Source organism: Phoxinus phoxinus, assembly GCF_949152265.1.
Source record: "Phoxinus phoxinus genome assembly, chromosome: 20".
Classification (NCBI taxonomy): Eukaryota; Metazoa; Chordata; class Actinopteri; order Cypriniformes; family Leuciscidae; genus Phoxinus; species Phoxinus phoxinus.
The window spans coordinates 14,329,269-14,349,144 of NC_136895.1; the positions used below are offsets into that span (position 1 = coordinate 14,329,269).

The following is a 19,876-nucleotide window of genomic DNA, read 5'->3' on the forward strand; positions in this document are numbered from 1 at the left end:
ATAAATATTTAGTAGTATATGTCCTTTCATATATTTTCCAATTAATGATGGAGCAGATCATCTAATGCACACAAATTAATAATATTATTCTAATTTTATTTTTTAATCGAGCAATTATTGGACATTTTGGGCCAATGTCTTACATTTTATAATAGTAAACAAATATTTTAAATTATATATATATTCAGATGCATACAGTTTAATAAATATTGGTATTTGCTAAATGAATGAATGAATGAATAATTGTCAATTATATTATATATTGGCCACCTCAGTCTCTAGATGTCAGCATTCAGCCATTGCAAAACCTGGTCAACCACTACTGATTTTTATAAGGTATAAGTGGATTTCAAACAAGCACTTGATCCATCTGAAGATGGCTTTCTCTCTGACGTTGATGTAAGATGGTGTGGAAAGATTTTTTAACATGGTAGTAATGCATTTTGTCTTTCCTTCTGTTTTCCCTTTCTCCCTCCGCTCCACAGCTCTGTGTGCAGAAACTGCGAATCCTGATTGAAGACTCGGACCAGAACTGTGAGCCTTCTGTCAATGCCTGCAGTGTGTCATTCTCTCATTGTCTGTGTGTTTCGGAGTCCCCCCTCTGGCCCTGTAGATGGAGTACATGTAGATCTCCATCTCGGATAACTCGAAGACACCTCAGTGCTACAATAGGGAATTGGGAAGAGTCATTTGTAACCTTTTAGCTTGAGGAGCTCTAAGAAAAAGCTCCTCCGAAAAGCAATAATATGTGCATTAAGAAATCTGAATTATCTTGCAGGAGTTCGAGTTATCGGTGTCCCAGTGATGCCGGCCGTAGATTAGCTCTGTGAATCCTGGACGGCCATGTTTTGTTTCTCAAAAACCGCAGAGTTTCCTCACAGGGCCATTTGATATTTACTTCCAGCTGAATGTTTTGGCATTCTGTCAATCCTGAAGCCCCTTGTGTTCCTTAAATAGATCAGTGTATTTGTACATTTAGTTTTGGCATCAACAAGGCAAAACAGTAGAGGACATGCCCACTGTCCTAATGGCCCAAGACTACAGAACTGTGGCTCTAACTGTCTTGCATCGATATTTAGTCGATTTGATTTGATGGGCATTTAAAACAAACAACATATGCATTTAATCTGTTACACATAATGCACTTAACTTTTAAAAGTCTGGCAGAGTAAAACAAAACTGAAGTCCGTTTGTGTTCTTGTGGGGGTGAGTGTTCCTGGACGTGTGCGTGTGTTTGTTGTCCTCCGTGTTTGTGTTTTCTTTTCCCATTGTCTTGTTTGTTTTCTCCATGTAGATTTACATATTCATATTTTAAAGTAGTAAATGGCTAGAATGCTATCAGTTGTAAAATACTGTACATTTTAGCAGAAGGCTTCAGACTGCAGTCGTCATGAAATGGTAGTTCACCCTATCTATTGACTACTGTTGACTTCACTTTATTGGGAACAATTAATCCATGCATGTTTCTCAATCTTCCGGTGAAACCATACATCGGTGGTGATGCATGTCGAACTTCTCCAATCAATTAGTCTGCTCAAACTCCGCCCCTTTCTTACAATCGACCGCAAGCTTGCATTTAGGGTACGTTTACACAGCAACGATATGACTAAAGCGGAGAAGTTTTTCCTTTGAGTTTTACAAACGACACCATTGTCAAAACGATCCCCATTCACACGGATCCACGAAACGATTAAAAACGCTGTACTCTGCTGCCAGGCCATTAGATGTAGTTGAAACACTGTAGATTGACATGTGCATGACGTCATCGTTTTCAGAGATTCGCGTTTTTGTGGTTCACATGGAAACCGCTTTCAAAAACTTGCACTTTGAAACCTGGCACCCAAAACGCCGTTGTCGTGTAAATGAACGGCCAAAACGCACAAAGTTTTACGTTTTTAGTTGAAAACAGTGTCGTGTAAACAGCCCCTCAGATTTGTTTTCGTCCAGTCAACCACCGATGGATAGAACCAAGTCCCGTCCTACTTTAAAAAATATATATTTTCAATAATCCGTTTTACTCAGATGTTTCAATATGGAAGAAAATGTCTGTCGCTATTTCCATTTCATGGCGACTTTAATAGTCTAAATAGAAGAACTGAGCTAAACGACATTAGCATAAATGCAATACAGCTGTAGTTATAGAACAGAGATACTGTGCTTCATTGCAAGAGTCACTTAGGCACTGTGGTGTTTTGCAGTGAAGTACTTGGGTCTTCTGGCCATGTCCAAGATCCTGAAGACGCACCCTAAGTCCGTTCAGTCGCACAAGGACTTGATCCTTCAATGTTTGGACGACAAAGATGAGTCTATCCGCCTGAGAGCCCTGGATCTGCTCTACGGCATGGTATGTTCGGCAATTGTTTGTTAACGTTCTTCTAACTCAGGGGTGCTCAATCTTATTCCTGGAGATCTACCTACCTGCAGAGTTCAGATCCAACAGTGATCCAGCACACCTGTCTCTAATGATCCTGAAGATGTTTATTAGCTGGTTCAGTCGCATTTGATCAGGGTTGGAGCTGAACTTGGCAGAAAGGTAGATTTTCAGGAACAGGATTGGGCACCCCTGCTATAAGTCATTTTGTGTAGACCTCAAATTTAACGGGTTGGTAAAATGTGTCTAGGTCTCGAAGAAGAACCTGATGGAGATTGTGAAGAAGCTCATGCTGCATGTGGACAAAGCAGAAGGCACCACTTACCGAGATGAGTTGCTCACCAAGATCATCGACATCTGCAGCCAGAGCAACTACCAGTATATCACAAACTTTGAATGGTAAGACTAAACGGCCAAGGACACACAAAGGACGCATTTACATTACATGGTTCAAGTGACCATATTCCGATTTATATCTATTTTTTCTCCTCCCATGTGACCCACGAACATGTAAGCAGGAAAAAAGCACATGGATTCCGATATTCTCAGATCGGTTTCAGACCTCATTCACAATTGGAAATAAATCTGATATGAATCTGTGCATTTGCGTCATGTAAGCGGATAGATCGGATATTTTCGTCAAATGCGTACACCATTGAAAATTGAAAAGCGACGGAGGGGAATTACGTCAACTTAGGTGGACACCAACTGCAATCACGTGACTCTTCAATGGCTCAATGGAGGATGAACGCTAAACCTAATGTTTTGCTGACCTTAAAAGATGGTTCGGAAAGCTAAAGCTTGTATTATCATTTTATCCGCCTCCACTGCAAATCACATCGGTTTTATTTCCTTTTCAGCCTAAGCTTTTCTGGGTCAGTAGGTCTACCTTGAGTTGTTTCGCCAAGTGTGCTGTGCAAATGCAGATATTCCCCTTGAGAGAAAGAGACCTTGCCCTCTGTCTTGCGTTGAACCAATATGTTGTTAGTTGGATAGAAAGTCACAACCTTATCCATCTTCCAGGTACATCAGTATCCTGGTAGAACTGACTCGTCTGGAGGGCACAAGGCACGGCCACCTAATCGCCTCTCAGATGCTGGACGTAGCCATTCGCGTCAAAGCCATCCGGGGCTTCGCCGTGGCTCAGATGGCCACTCTGCTGGACAACGCACACCTGCTGACCGGCAACACGCAGCGCAACGGCATCTGCGAGGTTCTCTACGCCGCTGCGTGGATCTGCGGGGAGTTCTCAGAGTACGTGGTGACAATCTGGAAAGGTTCAAGATTGAAACATATATTAACAAAATGCTAACGTTTAACCTTTCCTCACAGGCATCTCGAGGACCCCATGCAGACCTTGGAGGCCATGCTGAGACCCAAAGTGGCCACCCTGCCCGGTCACATCCAGGCGGTGTACGTACAAAATGCTGCCAAGCTGTTCGCAACCGTCCTGCAGAAGCACGAAGGGGAGACCGACAGCCAGGCAGCGCAGGAGACCAGCCAGCTGCTTATAGAAAGACTGCCGCTGTTCGTCCAGAGTGCCAACCTGGAAGTGCAGGAGAGGGTGAGGAATTCAGCATGAAATGAAAATTCAACACCCAAATCTCCAAAAATCCAATGAACAACCGATGAAGAGAACCAAGGCCCCAATCTGTTACATTCAGATGTATGTCATGAAACTGAAATTGCGATAGTGTTTTCCTCCCTATTATGACATATATCAGAGTGAAACGGCTTCGCGAGCGGAAAAAAAATGCTGGGCGGGACTTGATTTGGTCTATCGGGAATTGATTGGATGGTTGTGGTTTGCTATTGGACGATTTCATGTGAGCGGCAGAGTGATGTTCCATAAAAATAAGAATTGTCCATTTTGATTTCATGGTGACTTTAAAAAATGCCCAGCTGTGGCCAAAATGTAAGAGGCTTTCAAATGCACCCTGCTTGTGTGTAGAGACAAGATCTAAGAAGGCTAAGGTGTGCTAAAATATGCTAGCATCATGTTACAGCATGCTAGAATTGTGTTAAAACATGCTAGCAACCTATTAGCAACATTCTAAAATGTTGAAAACGTGCCAAAAGGCTAGAAACATGAGCAATAGGAAGTCATTATTTTAGAAATGTGTTAAAGCATGCAAACAACATTCTCAAGTCATGCAAGCGATATTTTAAAAATTAATACAACATGTTAGCAATGTGATAAGCATGACAGCAATCTGTTAAATATGTTAGAAACAAGCTAGCAATGCTGATGTGGATTATTGGGCATCTGAAGAATGTTTAAAGTGGTCTGATGCTGTGTAATGTGGTTTTGGGGGGTTAATGGGGTCTGAAAAGTTCTAATATGGTCTATTTGAGTCTTTATTGCTCTGTCTGATTTTTAAACCAACATTAAATTTGATCTAGTTTGAGTATTGAGCTTTTAGCTTAGCAACGTGCTAATCTCAAACTCCACTGAGCAAAATGCTGTTCATGGGTAGCAATTCCAATTATACGACTTTGAAACGGAGTTGTGTGTACACTTTTTTAGAATGTGATATTGTTTATTTGCAATGCTTAGTAGCATTACGTCAATATGACGTCATTGCATGAGTCATTTCACAGAGATACTGCAACATTAACCGTGATGTTTCTCCACAGGCGTCCTGCATCCTCCAGCTGGTGAAGTACATCCAGAAGCTGCAGCAGAAGAATGTAGAGGTGGCAGATGAAGTGACGGCTCTCTTCGCCGGAGAGCTCAACCCTGTGGCCCCCAAGGCCCAGAAGAAAGTGCCTATACCAGAAGGGTAAGCCTTTCTTGAGCGTATCGCAAGGGAATCGACAGGAAAAGATCTTACAACTGTTGTTTTTCCCCCTTCAGTCTGGATTTGGACGCCTGGATCAATGAGCCTCCGTCAGAGAGCGAGTCTGAGGACGAAAAGCCCAAAGCGGTGTTCTCTAAAGAGGAACCCAAACATTCCAGAACAAGACACACTGAGGTGGACGAGAAAGAGTTGGCCAGGGTAAGTGCATGCGGTCAGTCAGACCTTCAGAAAATATAGTCTTAACTGTAGCTAAATAAACTTGCCTGATTTTAAACAGAGGAGGGAAGTCAGGAAGCAGGAACAGGCCAACAACCCGTTCTACATCAAGGCCTCGCCATCATCTCAGAAGGTACGCAGTCAGGTCATTTCTGCTGTCGTGATTTCAACAAATGAGACTTTGTTTACATCATGCGGTTTCGAACCTTGAAACATTTCAAGAATCAAAGGGTTCGCCACTAGACGCTTTGATCTATTTACATTGATTCAGAACTCCAAAAAGCTTTGTTCCTCCCATCACTACTTCCTTGAACTTTTTCCGCAATTGCAGGTGTTCGACGCGCCAGGTGTAGAACACATTCCGGTGGTGCAGATCGACCTTAGTGTGCCTCTTAAAGTCCCAGGTGAGCAAATCTACAACTCACAACGTTTAATTCGCTTCAGCAGACCAAATAAAAAACACTTTCATCTCATTGTCCTTCGTTTGGTCCAGGGATGCCCATGTCCGACCAGTACGTGAAGCTGGAGGAAGAGCGCCGGCAGAAGGACAAGGCGGATAAGAAGAAGAAGGATAAGAAGAAAAAGCGGGAGAAGCGAGGGAAGGGGAGGAAGGGGGATTCGGGTCCCGAGAGCGAGGAAGACATCACGCCCGCTCAACAAGTGGACATAGTCACAGAGGAAATGCCAGAGGTGGGCAGCTGTCACTTTGGAGTGCTTAAAACTGTTATCCACAAAACTATCCGCAGTAATGTTGGTGTGTCTCTGTTCCCAGAATGCCTTACCGAGTGACGATGACGATAAAGATCCCAATGATCCTCATAAAGCTCTGGACATCGATCTGGACAAGTATGTACCACATCGTCACCTTCACAGTTCATATATGCGCTACAAATAGGGATGCACCAATTTTTTTTTTTTTTACCGAATCCGAAATTAAGGTTTTCGTTTATCCGAAACCCAAAAATGTGGGCAATTTAACTCTTTATGCTGCTCAGAGCTGTTCAGAGTCGTAGTAAATTTATATTTCTGATATTTCAGCCACTAATTTTTTTTAATGGCTACTCTAGCATAATTTGTGGTCCTGGTGAAGTGCATCCACACTGCTGACGTTTACCTGTTGTAGTTGTGTACGTGAAATTAGACGCTGACATGGTAAAATCAGAGAAGCAGTAATTTCACATCACTAGCTTTGTTTTAATCCAAATTTGCGCATTTAACTTATGCACAAAATTGGAATATCGCATAAAACATTTGCGAATAACATCCCATATGTTCAAGAGAACAAGATTTTCTTCATGGGAAATTAGGGCAAAAAATATATTAAAAAAAATGGAAGTTGCTGCAATCGCCGGCTTCCCATAGGCTCTTTTTTCATACACCATACATTAACACCATACGTTATTTGTGCCTCGGAGTTCGCAGTTGAAACGCAGAATCATGTGATCTTGTGTTTGGATGCCTGGTGTTTGGGAACGCAATCATGTGAGACACTTCTGGGAGGTCATTATACCAAATCATTCTGACGACAGACATTGGCTCAGGCATTTCAGAATGACCAAACTGACATTTGAGATGCTGTGAAATGAAACTGATTCGAATGCTGGTTAGTCCATCCACTGTTGAGGCAAAGTCACATGAGTTTTATCCAATCACATCCACTGTTGAGGCAAAGTCACATGAGTTTTATCCAATCACATCCACTGTTGAGGCAAAGTCACATGAGTTTTATCCAATCACATCCACTGTTGAGGCAAAGTCACGCTAGTTTTATCCAATCACATCCACTGTTGAGGCAAAGTCACATGAGGTTTTTTTTATCCAATCACATCTACAGGGAAAAGTCACGTACGTTTTTTTTTTTTGGCGCGTCAAGGAATTTATTTGGTAAATGTGTTTCCATCACAGTTTCATATTATGTCTAAAGTGAGAAATAAGCGCATACAGTTTTTTTTTTTATGTGTGTTTTGGCATTTCCATGCAGTTATTATTATCATTTATATTTTTTATAAATGCGATATCACAAAATTAGCTGAAAAATAGGATGGAATGAAAAAAGCTACGGTTTTGGTTAATGATTTTGGCCTCCCTGAACTTCTCTTTTTTTCCCCCTCAATTTTGGTGCATCGCTAGCTACACATGTTAAACTCTTATTTCCTTGTTATTCAATTCAGGAATTCTCATTGATTTGTCTCCATTGTTTGGTACAAGACGCTCTTAGTCTGAGGACATTAATTCCCACTTAATTTTCAGTATCGATTTCCTTCTAGTTATTTTCAGTTTCATGCTTCTCTCCGCTGTCATTCATTTAAACCACCTTTAGCAGATGCCGATTGATGAGTCCAGAATCTCTGTCCATGCAGATGTGAAACAACGCTAGTTGTCTTTTGCATCTGTCTGGGTTCCGGTATCAAAGAACTTTCTCCAATTCTCCTGTTTCTTCTCCACACCCTCACACACGCTGCTCTCTCTATCTCTCTCTCCCTCATGCACGCACGCATCTGCCCTCCTGAAAGTCTGCTATCTGGTGCTAGCTCAAGGTGAGTTCTTCCTGTGGTCACATGACCCAATGGAGTCCACAGCCCAACTACCAACACCCGTTGCTCCTTTTCCCCTGGCAATCGCAGTACGTCACTGCTGGAGTGTTAATGTTTATTAAGAATGCGTCGTGCATGACTGATCAGCTCGCCTGCTAGTTGGGTTTTGGCTGTGGTCAAAATGCTATAACTTGTACACTTCCATTTCAAAAGTTTGGGGTCAGTAAGATTTCTGCTCACCAAGGCTGCATTTATTTGATTTAAAAAAACATTAATATTGTGAATACTGTTTTCTATTTGAATACAATTTATTCCTGTGATGCGAAGCTCATTTAAGCAGCCATTACTGCAGTTTGCAGGGTCACATGACATTTCAGAAATCAGTTTAATTTGCTTCTCAATTTTTTTTTTTTTTTTTTTTTTATCAATGTTGAAAACCATTGTGCTTCATATATTTTTGTATGATAAACATGACAAATTTTTTCAGTTCTTTGATGAATAGAAAGTTCAAAAGAACAACATATTTACTGATACTGATGCATCCTTGCTGAATAAAAGTATTAATTCTTAAAAAACAACCAAAAAAATAAAATGAACTCCAAACTTTTGAAAGGTAGAGCAAGTACATGCCAGCGTTGACAGCCTTGCCTGGCTTCAATTTTTCTCTTGAAACTTGAGCGCAGGTTTTAAACCTCTCCTGTTTTTAGCTTTATTGTAAATGAAAATGAATCCTGCTTTAATGGCCTCTTTACACCAAACCTGAAAATCTGACTCAAAACAAATGCACCATGATTTTAAACGAAGCAAAGCAAACCCATTCACAGTCAAAAATATTACAACTTCAATTATTTGTCTTTTGTGTTGTTTGAAAACTAGGTCAGTTTTCTGTTATTTTCGTTTTTTATTTGTTTGTTTTTATGGTTTTAGTATGTAACTTTTCTTTTTTTTTTTTTTACCAATTCAATCAACTAATAATTTTGAATTTGGGAGTGTTTTGACTGACCTAATTTATTTTGTCTTTGCACACTAAAACCATTTTTTGTTCATATTTGTGTAGAAATTCAGTTACAGTAGTGATTTTTTTTAACATTAGACCAATATTCTCAACACTGGTTGTTGTTAGAAAAATGGTGTGGATTGTTTTGGTGCAGCCTAAGTTGTTAGTTGAAGAAATATACTTTTTTGTGGCGCTGTCACATCAGACTTGTTGCAAACAGGCCTTTAGACTTTTGACCCTTATATCGAATAAGCTGAAGTCTTTCCTAGCTTCCATGTGACTGTCCCTCTTATCGCTCTCGCTCACTGTCTCCTTTTCTTTCTGTCCATCTAATCTCTTTTTCTCTTATTCTTTCCAGGCCGCTTGCAGACAGCGAGAAGCTTCCCGTGAGGACCCACCGTCCAGAGGTGCTGAAGAGCCCCGCAGAGGACCGAGAGAACGAGAGCGTCCCACAGGAGTCCAAGAAGAAGAGCAGTAAGGAGAAGAAAGAGAAGAAGAAAGACAAGGAGAAGGACAGGAAGGTGAGATGTTCTGAGGGCTTAAACGCAGATAGTGCATTTCAGCAATACGAGTGCTGTATAACATTAGTTTCATAAATATTCTTATGATTTTGATGATGTAGAGGAGCAAAGAGGAAAAGAAGAAAAAGAAGAAACACAAAGAAGTGGAGGAGGAGCTTATGGAGTCCCAGCCAGAGGAGGCCGTCCAATCAGAGGACACTAAAGAGATGGCAGCCCCGCCCACATCTGCTGAGGTATGATTGTTTTTGAATGAATGGTTAAGCATTATGATACAAAAGCTTGTCTTATACCCTCCTCATCACTAACTTTCAGTATTTGCTTTATTTAAACCGCTTTGAAATATTCCATTACTTTGTTGAGACTTAAATTGGGCCGCCAGAAGAGTCATCATTTCTATATAAAGACAAAACGCATGAAAATGCATTTGTTTTATTGGCCACCTGCAGTCTATACTGCCCTTTAACCTGTTAATGATTACTGGACAATTAATTTTTATTGTTAATTCAATCAAGCAAGCTTATTTATATCAACTCAATTTATTTGAGCACAAACGCATGAGAACATGCAGGTATCCGCACCTAAAATGTAGTGATGTATTATTCTCTTTACCCATACATGTTATTATTTAACTGTAGTCCAAAGTTGAAAACATTTATTTTTATTTTATGTTTTGTTTTTTTGGTAGAATGTCATATCTATATATTTTTTTTAATTTGTGGTTGTTATTATTAGATATAAATAGATAAGAAAATATCTGTTTGTATAAGTTATACTTTTTAAATTGTATTTATTTATTTTTTGGTTTGGATCTTGTTTGTGCTTTGGTTTATTTTTATGGTTTTAGTATGTATTTATTTATTTTGTTTGATTAATTCAAATCACATTTTTTTCTACCCATTTCCTTTGTTTGTAACACTGGTTGCACTGTATGAATTGTGTTGCCTGCAATGAGCAACACAACATAAAGGCAGCATGTAATTTTTGGGATTAAAATATTCACTAAAGGATACACGATATATCGGTATCGGCTGATATGTTCATTTTTAATGTAATCATTATCAGCCCGATAAGAAAATTTGGCAGTAAATATATTAAAGTCGATAAATAATCAATTATTTCGTTCAGATGAGATGCAATGTTCGCCATGATTGTTTTGAATTGCTTGAAATATGATTGTTATCACTTAAAAAAATGAAAATACAGTTTAGTGCAACATGAGCAGTGCAAGTCTGTAATACAAGTGACATAAAATTATAATGAGAAGATCATTATAAGTGTGTGCTTGTGACATGGATTTTGTGAGACTTTTGTTTTTGTAATCAAAAGCCTTTGTAAGGCTCTCAAAAATTATATAAAAATTTGGTTATTATAGATTTATCGGTTATCTGCTTTCAAATAAAATAATTATTGGTATCTGTCAATTTTCATATTGGTTTGTACCTAATTTTAATTGTCTTATAAAGAAACTATTATTAATATTATTAGGTTTCTTTCATGTATATTTTGCAGTATTGACCTTAACAATGAATTGATTGTTCATTTTAGTTATAATCATGTCTATGAATCACTATGAAAATTACTATCAAAAGGGAGGGCAGTGCAAATCAAAATATTTTTGCCTGAATGAAAACAAATTATGTCTACATTTTGCTTAATACAATTCTAAATTCATAAATGAATTGAATGGTACTAACAGTAATATAATTCATATTAAAAAAAAAATCTACATTTGATACGTAAAGTGAACATAAATATTGACGTGTCCATAACAAACATGGTGATGGAATATATGCTTTGTTTTCTGAGGTTGTCTGAGCGTTTGTTTGGGGTTCTGTTGGAGTCAAACCGGATTGGACTCATTTTCCCCACCCTGCCTTTTCTGTTGTAGGCCTCGGATCTGGATTTCTGGCTCTCTAGCGCTCCTGTTCCCCCCGCCGCCCAGGTCCGGTCCCTCACGCTCTCTCCTCCCCCTCTGCTCATACCGCTGTCAGTCTGTCGTGTTGTTAATGAGCGTCTGTTCTGTATTTTCCCTCTGGACTCTCTCGTTTCTTGACTTCTCTTGGTCTCTCTCCCGTGTCTCTTTTCGCTGCTTTTCACAGGTCTCGCACATTTCTGTCTGTTTGCATATGCTTGTTTTAGTTTGGGATGCATGTGTGCACGTGTAGAGGTGTAAATGTGTCTTAATGACTGGTGTGGGAAACTTCTCCTGTATGATCGTGTCTGTATCATCATAAACAGTCAGGATTCTTGACAGTTCTTGCGGTTCCAGTCAAGCAGCTCACATCCACAAGTATTTGCCCCATGCATCAAATGAAGGTCACCTGAGACAGAATGGACTTTGTCATTTTTATTTTTTTTGTAACCTGCACAAACATCATAGTTCGGTACCTCCTAATGCAAACAGTGTTGACTTTAAAAGCGAAAAACAAAAGCATCACTTTCTCACTGCAGGTTCATCACTTTTTCACCATTTTCTCCCACTGTGACGATCCAACTTCATCAAATCAACTTTCTTTCCCTTCTTAATCATGATATTGTTAATTCTGCATGATTCATAGTTTAGATGATCATTCTTCAGTCTTTGTGGAAGGTTTTTTGTTCAAGTTTTTAATGAATGTTAACACATTTTAATGGATGTTTGTTTACAGGAGGTGACGGCACCCTCTTCTGCTGCTGCTGTCGACACGAGCTCTGCGGCCGCTGCCGACTCTGAGCCTGATGAGCCTAAAGACACAGAACCAGAGGACACGGTGGGTCTTACACAAATGTTTAAATACGATAAATACACTGAACAAAATTATAAACGCAACACTTTTGTTTTTGCCCCCATTTTTCATGAGCTGAACTCAAAGATCTAAGACTTTTTCTATGTACACAAAAGGCCTATTTCTCTCAAATATTGTTCACAAAGCTGTCTAAATCTGTGTTAGTGAGCACTTCTCCTTTGCTGAGATAATCCATCCACCTCACAGGTATGGTATATCAACATACTGATTATTGCACAGGTGTGCCTTAGGCTGGCCACAATAAAAGGCCACTCTAAAATGTGGAGTTTTATCACACAGCATAATGTCGCAAGTTTTTTGTACAAGTTGTTTTCTGTTTGTTCCACCGTCAGTGCTGTTTTCTGTTTTATTTTTTATTTTTTTTATAAATAATCATGGTTGACATTATTTAATTTAAACATTAAATAATGTAAACCTTTACATAAAAACAATATTTATATAATAAACATGATAGACTGTAAATTAAACATTAAATAAATTATATATATATATATTACGCACACGCATGTATACATGGATGGATGGAATTCCCATAATACATTGTGACTTATATTTGACAATTTTGCAGTAGACTTGAAATATAATTGTATTTTATGTTTAAAATCATTGATTTATTATCATTTGTTTTACATTGTGCTGTCATTTGCTAAATCAATTTAGTCATTTGCAATGCTTAATGGGATGAACAGGTCACATGACATGTTCCTTTGTCTTCCGTTTGTTTATTGGTTTCCTGGTTTCCTGTTTAGAAATCATCTAAACACAAGAAGAAGAAGCAGAAGAAAGAAAAGGAGGAGAAGGAGAAGAAAAAGAAGAAGCGACACCACCACCACCACCATCATCGCCATCACAGTGACGGCGGCGGGGAGGACTCGGTGCAAAACGGCACCGTGGAGGACGAGGAGCCTCTGCCAGTCAGTATCCATCCAGCTAGCCAATCAGAGAACGCCTCACTGTTTCTGTGTCATTAAATGCTTTGTAATGCACTTTATCTTGTACTTATCCAAGCACCATCTCGTTTCAGCCCATGTCCAACTACTCTCTGCTGGCCGAGAACTCCTACATCAAGATGGTGAGTGTGATTTGGAGGTGACTCAATCTATTTGTGTTCCCTGCACCAGCGTGAAGCTCTAGCTGTAATCGAGATCCAATGATCCTGAGACACGACTGATGTTTTTATTAAAGTGACTCATTGCTTTAAGTGATTCCGGTCTCTAGTCTATGAATGATGTATTGTCCCATGTGTCTCTGCATGCATGTTTAAAGATGAAGGATGATGCTGAACAGGTAACCATAGAAACAGAACTACGGTTATTGCTACTAACTTGCTGTGATGCAGACTTTAGGCGCAATAGACACCATATACAAACAAAAACAGAGGTTAAGAGGCCAGACCATGTCAGACTGATGTTTGTGAATTATACATTTTGTATATATATATCTAAATTAGTGCTGTCAAATTGATTTAATCGTGTCAAACATAAAAGTTTGTAAATATATAATTGTGTGTTTACATATACATACACACACATTCATATATATATAGATGTATACACGTTTATATATTTTTATATAGATGCGCTCTATTTTGTGTATATATATATATATATATATAATTTTTATTTTATTTTATATGTATTAGTTTTATACAGTAGTAACATTTGAAGTGGATCAAAAAAGTTAATCAAAGTTGTCCTAAGTTGAGAATGGATGTTGTTCAAAATTCATGTATAACTTTAATGAAAGGGTTTGATCCACTTGAAATGTTGACTACTGTATTTAATATTTTGTATAATTTAGTGCTGTCAGATTGATGTCAATTCATTTGCCAATAATCGCATCTAACATGAAAGTTTGAGAATATGTAGTGTATATACATACAAATACACACACACACACACACATATATAACATTATCACACATTATCAAGAAATAACAGACTGCATTCTACATTCAAATTTAACTAAGCCATGTAATAAATATATTTATTACATTTATTACTCGCTCTTGATAACACACCGTTGCCATGAAAAACAGAGCGTTGCCATGGACACGGTGTTCTTTAGCGGAAGCAATACAATCGTTTTTAAATCAATAAAGTTAAAAGTTTTTCAACTCCGCTTCGCGTCGGGGCCCTAATCAGCCTGTCGGGGTTGTATTCGCTATAAAAACTGCCTCGCTCTACATTATCCCTTACATATATATATATATATATATATATATATATATAGATATATATTACACAGACACACACAGACAAATGTTTGATGCAATAATAGATTTGGCAGCACTAATATGTATATTTTATATAATTTAGTATATGGATTATGATATATTGTTTGTTATTTATATATATTTGTTATATATATATATATATATATCTTATACAAATGTTTAATTTATAACAAATATAATTGTATAATTACCATATCCCTCACTACCTTGTTTTCTTTTGTCAAATGAAATATGGCGTCTACTGTGACTAAAGTCTGTTGAGTGGTGTAAGACTGTGCAATCGCCTTTGAGCTCGGACTTGAAGCATCAAGTTGTTAAATGTTCCCTTGTTTTAGGTGATGATACCCAAGACATTTAACTCTTTTGATCATATTTTTGGGCTTGTTATACTCCTCCATTTCTTCTGTCCTTATTTAACCGCTGAGATCCAAGTGTTGGGTGTGCTGGCATGATCTGCGTGTTTTGGCCTCATTTATCGTTTCCTACCAATAAATCTTCCCTTTTTTGCAGGTGTACGATATCCAGGGCAACCATCAGGATGAGAGCAAAGTTGTGGTGTCGGTCATCTTTGAGAACAAGAGCGACAGCTTCCTCAAGTCAATGGAGTTCAATGTGCTGGATTCCCTCAACTCCAAACTGCAGCGACCGGACGGAGCCGGACCTCACGATGGCCTCACCGTCCCCTTCCAACTGCCACCAGGTCAGAAGAGCGATACTCCTAAAAAGTGCCATTGACAAGGCAGATTTCACTCATACATTTGGTCTTTTTCCAGGGGTTTCAAACGAGGCACGCTTCGTTTTCTCAGTGCAGAGTATCGTCATGCCTCAGAAACTAAAGGGAACCCTCACCTTTATAGTTAAGGTAAGAAACGCCACTACACACATGAAAATATACACATTTCCATACGGTTCTAGTCTGAGTTGTTAGTATTGTTCATGTGCGCATTGATTGTTTTCTGGCATAGTCTGAAGAATCCTCCACTCACGAGAAACTGGACTTCAAACTGCACTTTACATGCACGTCATACCTGATCACCACTCCCTGCTACAGGTGAGGAACACCTTACCTTAAATACAGCACTATATATACACATATGGAGTGCCCAGATTATATGTAATATATATATATATATACACACACACACATATATATATATATGAGTAGGGGTGTTGACGAGACTCTTATCTCACGAGACACGGGATTGGGTTCACGAAAACGAGATTTTTGCACCATATTTTATAGAAATCCTCAATGACAAATTTCTTGACAGGAAAAATAGTCTGCAGGTGCGTTTTGAAACGTTTTAACTAATAATCTTGTAATGAATTATCTAAGTCTGATACTGCCATTTCTGCTTATTATTGATGAGTCTGACACTGTTTTGCGACTCCTGTTTAAGGCTGTTCTTAGCTTGATGTACTTATGTTGTTTTGCTGTTACGCATGGTATTATTGCCTTTTAATTTTTGTAGTTCTGTAAAGCACTTTGGTCAGTCGGTGGCTGTTATAAAATGTGCTATATAAATAAAATGAACTTGAATGTAATTTCAGTTCTACTTTTGAGTAGAACCAAGTGCATTATTAATGCATTGAAAGACAACAATATACAAGCACTGTAAAAGGTTTTGCCACAAACTCAACTGACTGGCTTTTCTCCTGTGTGATTTCACACGGGTCTCTTCAGACCTTACTGTACATGAATTATGAGCTTCCAGAACTTCTGATTGAGGCTGTGTGACCTCATAATTGAACTAATTTCCACAAATTGAACATATAAATAAAAACAGTATAACTAACAAAAATAAATAAGTTTTTTTTTTTGTCTTATTAAGTGCAAACAATTAGTGCAAGTGCTACCATAATCAAAGTACTCTCTCAGAATTCAAGAGCAGACCAAAACTGAGACCAGAGCCACAACTGCACAGTCTAGAGATAGGTTTGATATTGGGAGATGGGCTATTATTGTATGCAGCCTAATTTGCACGCATCATGGACCTCACGTTGTACTTTATTTTCAAATTCGTGATCGCGTGTGTATAGGGAGCGGCAACTCGTGCTGGATGAGCAGAGCAGCCGTTTACAATGGTTTTTATTTTAATAAAAACAGCAAAACGACAGTGGAGGTAATGTGAGATCTCGTCACACCGCTATAATACAGCATCATTTTTGTATATTATTTATATTAGGGCTGTTAAAACTAAATAAAAGTAGTCTTAAGGTCCAGTTGTCACACGGTGGCTCTGAATTGTCAAAATGCTTGCTATGGATGTGAAAAACGCAGAAAACTCAACCCGATCCGATTTTTTTTATGACGGACGAAAGTTTCGGAGGCAATGTGCAAATGTGATTGACACAACGTGAGGTTGTTGTTGTTGTTTTTACGTGCGAAAAATTCGGACTCAGTGTGCAAGGACCTTTACTGAACTGGGCTGCGTTTCTCAAAAGCATTGTACGCCTAAGTAGATCGTAAAGAAGATCGTAGAGTAATTGCCCCCAATGGTCTCTACGATCAACTTGGCTCACGATGCTTTTGAGAAACGCAGCCCTGAGTGATTTCATGTAGCTGAACGTTTGTGTCTTGTGTTTGTCAGTGACGCATACGCTAAGCTGCTGGAGTCGGGCGACCTGAAGGGCAGCTCTCTACGGCTAGAAGGGGTCAACATGCCCTTCCACCACCTGCTGGCCAGGATCTGCTTCCACCATCACTTCTCTGGTGCGCTGACTTCACAAAGAAGCCTGTTGTGCGTTTAATAATGTGAAAACCCTTAAATCTTTTGTGCTCTTATTTCCTGTTTTCACAGTTGTGGAGAGGATTGACTCCTGCGCCTCCATGTACAGCAGGTCGATCCAGGGTCACCACGTCTGTTTGCTGGTCAAAACCGTGAGTGCGCCTCAGATGAATCCAAGGGATACAGATCCCAAGGAATTGAATCGTAACGATTCTGATTCCACCAAACGATTCTTTTAGTACTTAAAATTGATGCATTTGCTCCTTTGTTCCTGCTAACCTCTCATCTCTCTCTCTCTCTCTCTCTCTCTCTTCCAGTCCGATCAGACCGTCTCCATCGACGCCAAGTGCGACGAGCCATCGCTGCTGGGGAATGTGCTGGACGAAATCAAGCAGACCTTCTCGAAATGCTGATTGTGACCCCCCCCTCACGGCCCAGTAACACCCCCCCTGAACCCCCACACGCTCAGAATCATATACCCTTGCTCTGAGACTCGTGTCCCTCCTCTGAACCTTTGTATTTATTGGAATCGGTCGTTCTCTGTTCTTCTTTTAAGACCGTCTCTTGCCTTTGTTTCCCCTCCTCGACGTGCATCTGAATCTCACTCTTCATCCTGCATCCTTCGTCTCTCTGACGCTCTTTCCATTGTCTTAATGGTCCATGACATTCATCTTGATTGAGAACTGGATTTCTTCGTTGTCGATGCTTGAGTTGTGTGCTTTTTCTTTCTTTTTTTTTTTTTAAGTGTTTTGCGTTGTGTTGTTTGCCGAGTTTGTTTTCTGTCCTGAACTCCATCAGCGCCTTTCTCTGCATTAAACATCAGCGTGTCTGTTCCCTACCAGGTTCATGTTGCTCTTTTCGGAGGCTAGCAGGACTGGTTTAAGACCCACATCTCCAACTTAAACTGCCTCTGAGCACTAATGTCACTCCGAGCCTCTCAAGTGCAGTTGTACGTTTCGTTAGGACTTATAACGCAGGGTTGCATTCAACCACGATATCATGTGATGGCCCACTACTATTTGAGTCCTAATGTTGACGGGTAAAACTACATCGCTAACTACAATAGCATATAATTAACAAAACTGCACACTTACAACCCTTTGCTCAGGATAATGGCGGGTCATAGAAGTGGTGAAATGAACAATTTCATATCTCTCAAATCCGTGTTCCGGTTAATGGTCTTCATCAGGATGAAATCTCCCAAGTTGCTTGTTTACCATTTTGATTTGTGCTTCAGTTTGTGAAAAAAAATGCACTTCCTCAATGGAAGTCTATAGAGCAATTATAACTGTACACTTTCCCCATTGACTTCCACTGTAAGAGCGTGTACGTGTACTTTGTTTTGTTACGAACTGAAGTACGCTTTGAAATATTTTTCTGATAGCGCTAATCTTTAAAGGTTTTAACCTCAAACATGCCATTTAACACATTGACAGTGTCTCATGTTTCTGGACAGTATTATATCAAAGTCATCCCTTGTTTCTAAAACCTAAGAATATAAGGGAGCCTGAAGACTTAAATGTGCACTTCCTGTCATCACATCCACATCATCCGAACTCATGCTTCTACATGTGTTCTTCAGCTCTTAGAACTGCCGTCTTGTACATTTGCGGATTACAATGAATCACTTTTATTTTATTTTATATATGCTCTTAAATGCCTTTTTCCCCCCCACACTAATGAACTTGTACTGACTAATTCCGGCACATGCTGTAAGTAATTCCTGTGTTTAACTGTCTGATCCAGCACGCTGTAGCGCTCAGTTGTAAGGACGCAAGTAGTGGTTATCTGCTCACGAGAGGTCATCCTGAGAGTACCTTGCAAGTGTTTTCCAATGTAAGCGCCAGTTCATCAACAAGAAGTGACTTGAATAGAACGTTTCTGGAAAAACAACAGCTCTAGATGTTTCCAGGCCATGAAAAGACTGAATCGTCTGACGTGGATAAAAGCGACTTAACACATTAAGTCACATTGAAATGTATAACTTGCATGGGTAGGAATGTAAAACTTTTTGCCTACTTTTCTGGTTTTGACTAATACATGAACACTTGCATAGAAAATTCCCCCTATCATTCCTTGATTGTCACAATTATATTTTAGTTTGTTTTTTTTACGTAAAAGTTGGCTTCGCCATATTACACCTTTTGATGGTAAAATGTATTTTTATTTGTTACGAGTACATAAACTTCAAAAGACGTCTTGGAATGTTTTTAAAAAATTGCATTTTGCATTAAATTATATATATATGATATTATATATATCTCAATAGAGGGGGTTTGGGGGGATTTAGGGGGTCCATATAGATACTTAGCTGTTAAATGTGATTCAAGTGAAGTGGCCCAGCTAATCTAATAAGGGTTTCCCTCTGGCAAGTTATAGTGCAGATATGGCTGGATTTGGCTTTTCATTCAATATACTCTCATTGCTCTTCGTTTGAAGGTACTGTCCAACTCCTTCATATGTATTTTCCGACTGTATGATGTAATATAATGTTTTAAGATGAATAAATGAGCTAAAAGAATGACCAATAATGTGCAAGCTACATTCTTGAGATGTCCACCCGAGAGTTTGAGAAGGATGCTATTATAGTTTAATGTGTGTACAAATAAATTCATACATGTAGACCAAATGTTTGCCTCTGTTTGAACAACTACAGATGTTTCCTGTTTCTAATCGTGTGTGAGA

At 39.1% G+C, this 19,876-nt stretch overlaps 1 protein-coding gene across 4 annotated transcripts in view; it reads left to right on the forward strand.

Annotated features, from left to right (window-relative positions):
- ap3d1 (adaptor related protein complex 3 subunit delta 1) overlaps window positions 1–19,817 on the forward strand; it is a 34,057-nt gene extending 14,240 nt beyond the window's left edge. The window contains exons 11-34 of one of the 4 annotated variants that reach the window (XM_079592424.1): window positions 486–534; window positions 2,199–2,344; window positions 2,622–2,770; window positions 3,395–3,625; window positions 3,704–3,935; window positions 5,009–5,154; window positions 5,229–5,370; window positions 5,450–5,521; window positions 5,720–5,792; window positions 5,882–6,078; window positions 6,161–6,234; window positions 7,902–7,925; window positions 9,278–9,440; window positions 9,542–9,673; window positions 11,329–11,382; window positions 12,089–12,190; window positions 12,976–13,140; window positions 13,251–13,298; window positions 14,973–15,162; window positions 15,236–15,324; window positions 15,428–15,513; window positions 17,054–17,175; window positions 17,264–17,343; window positions 17,509–19,817. In XM_079592424.1, coding sequence (XP_079448550.1) covers window positions 486–534; window positions 2,199–2,344; window positions 2,622–2,770; window positions 3,395–3,625; window positions 3,704–3,935; window positions 5,009–5,154; window positions 5,229–5,370; window positions 5,450–5,521; window positions 5,720–5,792; window positions 5,882–6,078; window positions 6,161–6,234; window positions 7,902–7,925; window positions 9,278–9,440; window positions 9,542–9,673; window positions 11,329–11,382; window positions 12,089–12,190; window positions 12,976–13,140; window positions 13,251–13,298; window positions 14,973–15,162; window positions 15,236–15,324; window positions 15,428–15,513; window positions 17,054–17,175; window positions 17,264–17,343; window positions 17,509–17,604 — 2,862 coding nt within the window. In that variant the 3' untranslated portion in view covers window positions 17,605–19,817. The remainder of the gene's footprint in view (window positions 1–485; window positions 535–2,198; window positions 2,345–2,621; window positions 2,771–3,394; window positions 3,626–3,703; window positions 3,936–5,008; window positions 5,155–5,228; window positions 5,371–5,449; window positions 5,522–5,719; window positions 5,793–5,881; window positions 6,079–6,160; window positions 6,235–7,901; window positions 7,926–9,277; window positions 9,441–9,541; window positions 9,674–11,328; window positions 11,383–12,088; window positions 12,191–12,975; window positions 13,141–13,250; window positions 13,299–14,972; window positions 15,163–15,235; window positions 15,325–15,427; window positions 15,514–17,053; window positions 17,176–17,263; window positions 17,344–17,508) is intronic. The other 3 variants (XM_079592425.1, XM_079592426.1, XM_079592427.1) reach the window with 3 other exon arrangements.
- The last annotated feature ends 59 nt before the right edge of the window (window positions 19,818–19,876 follow it).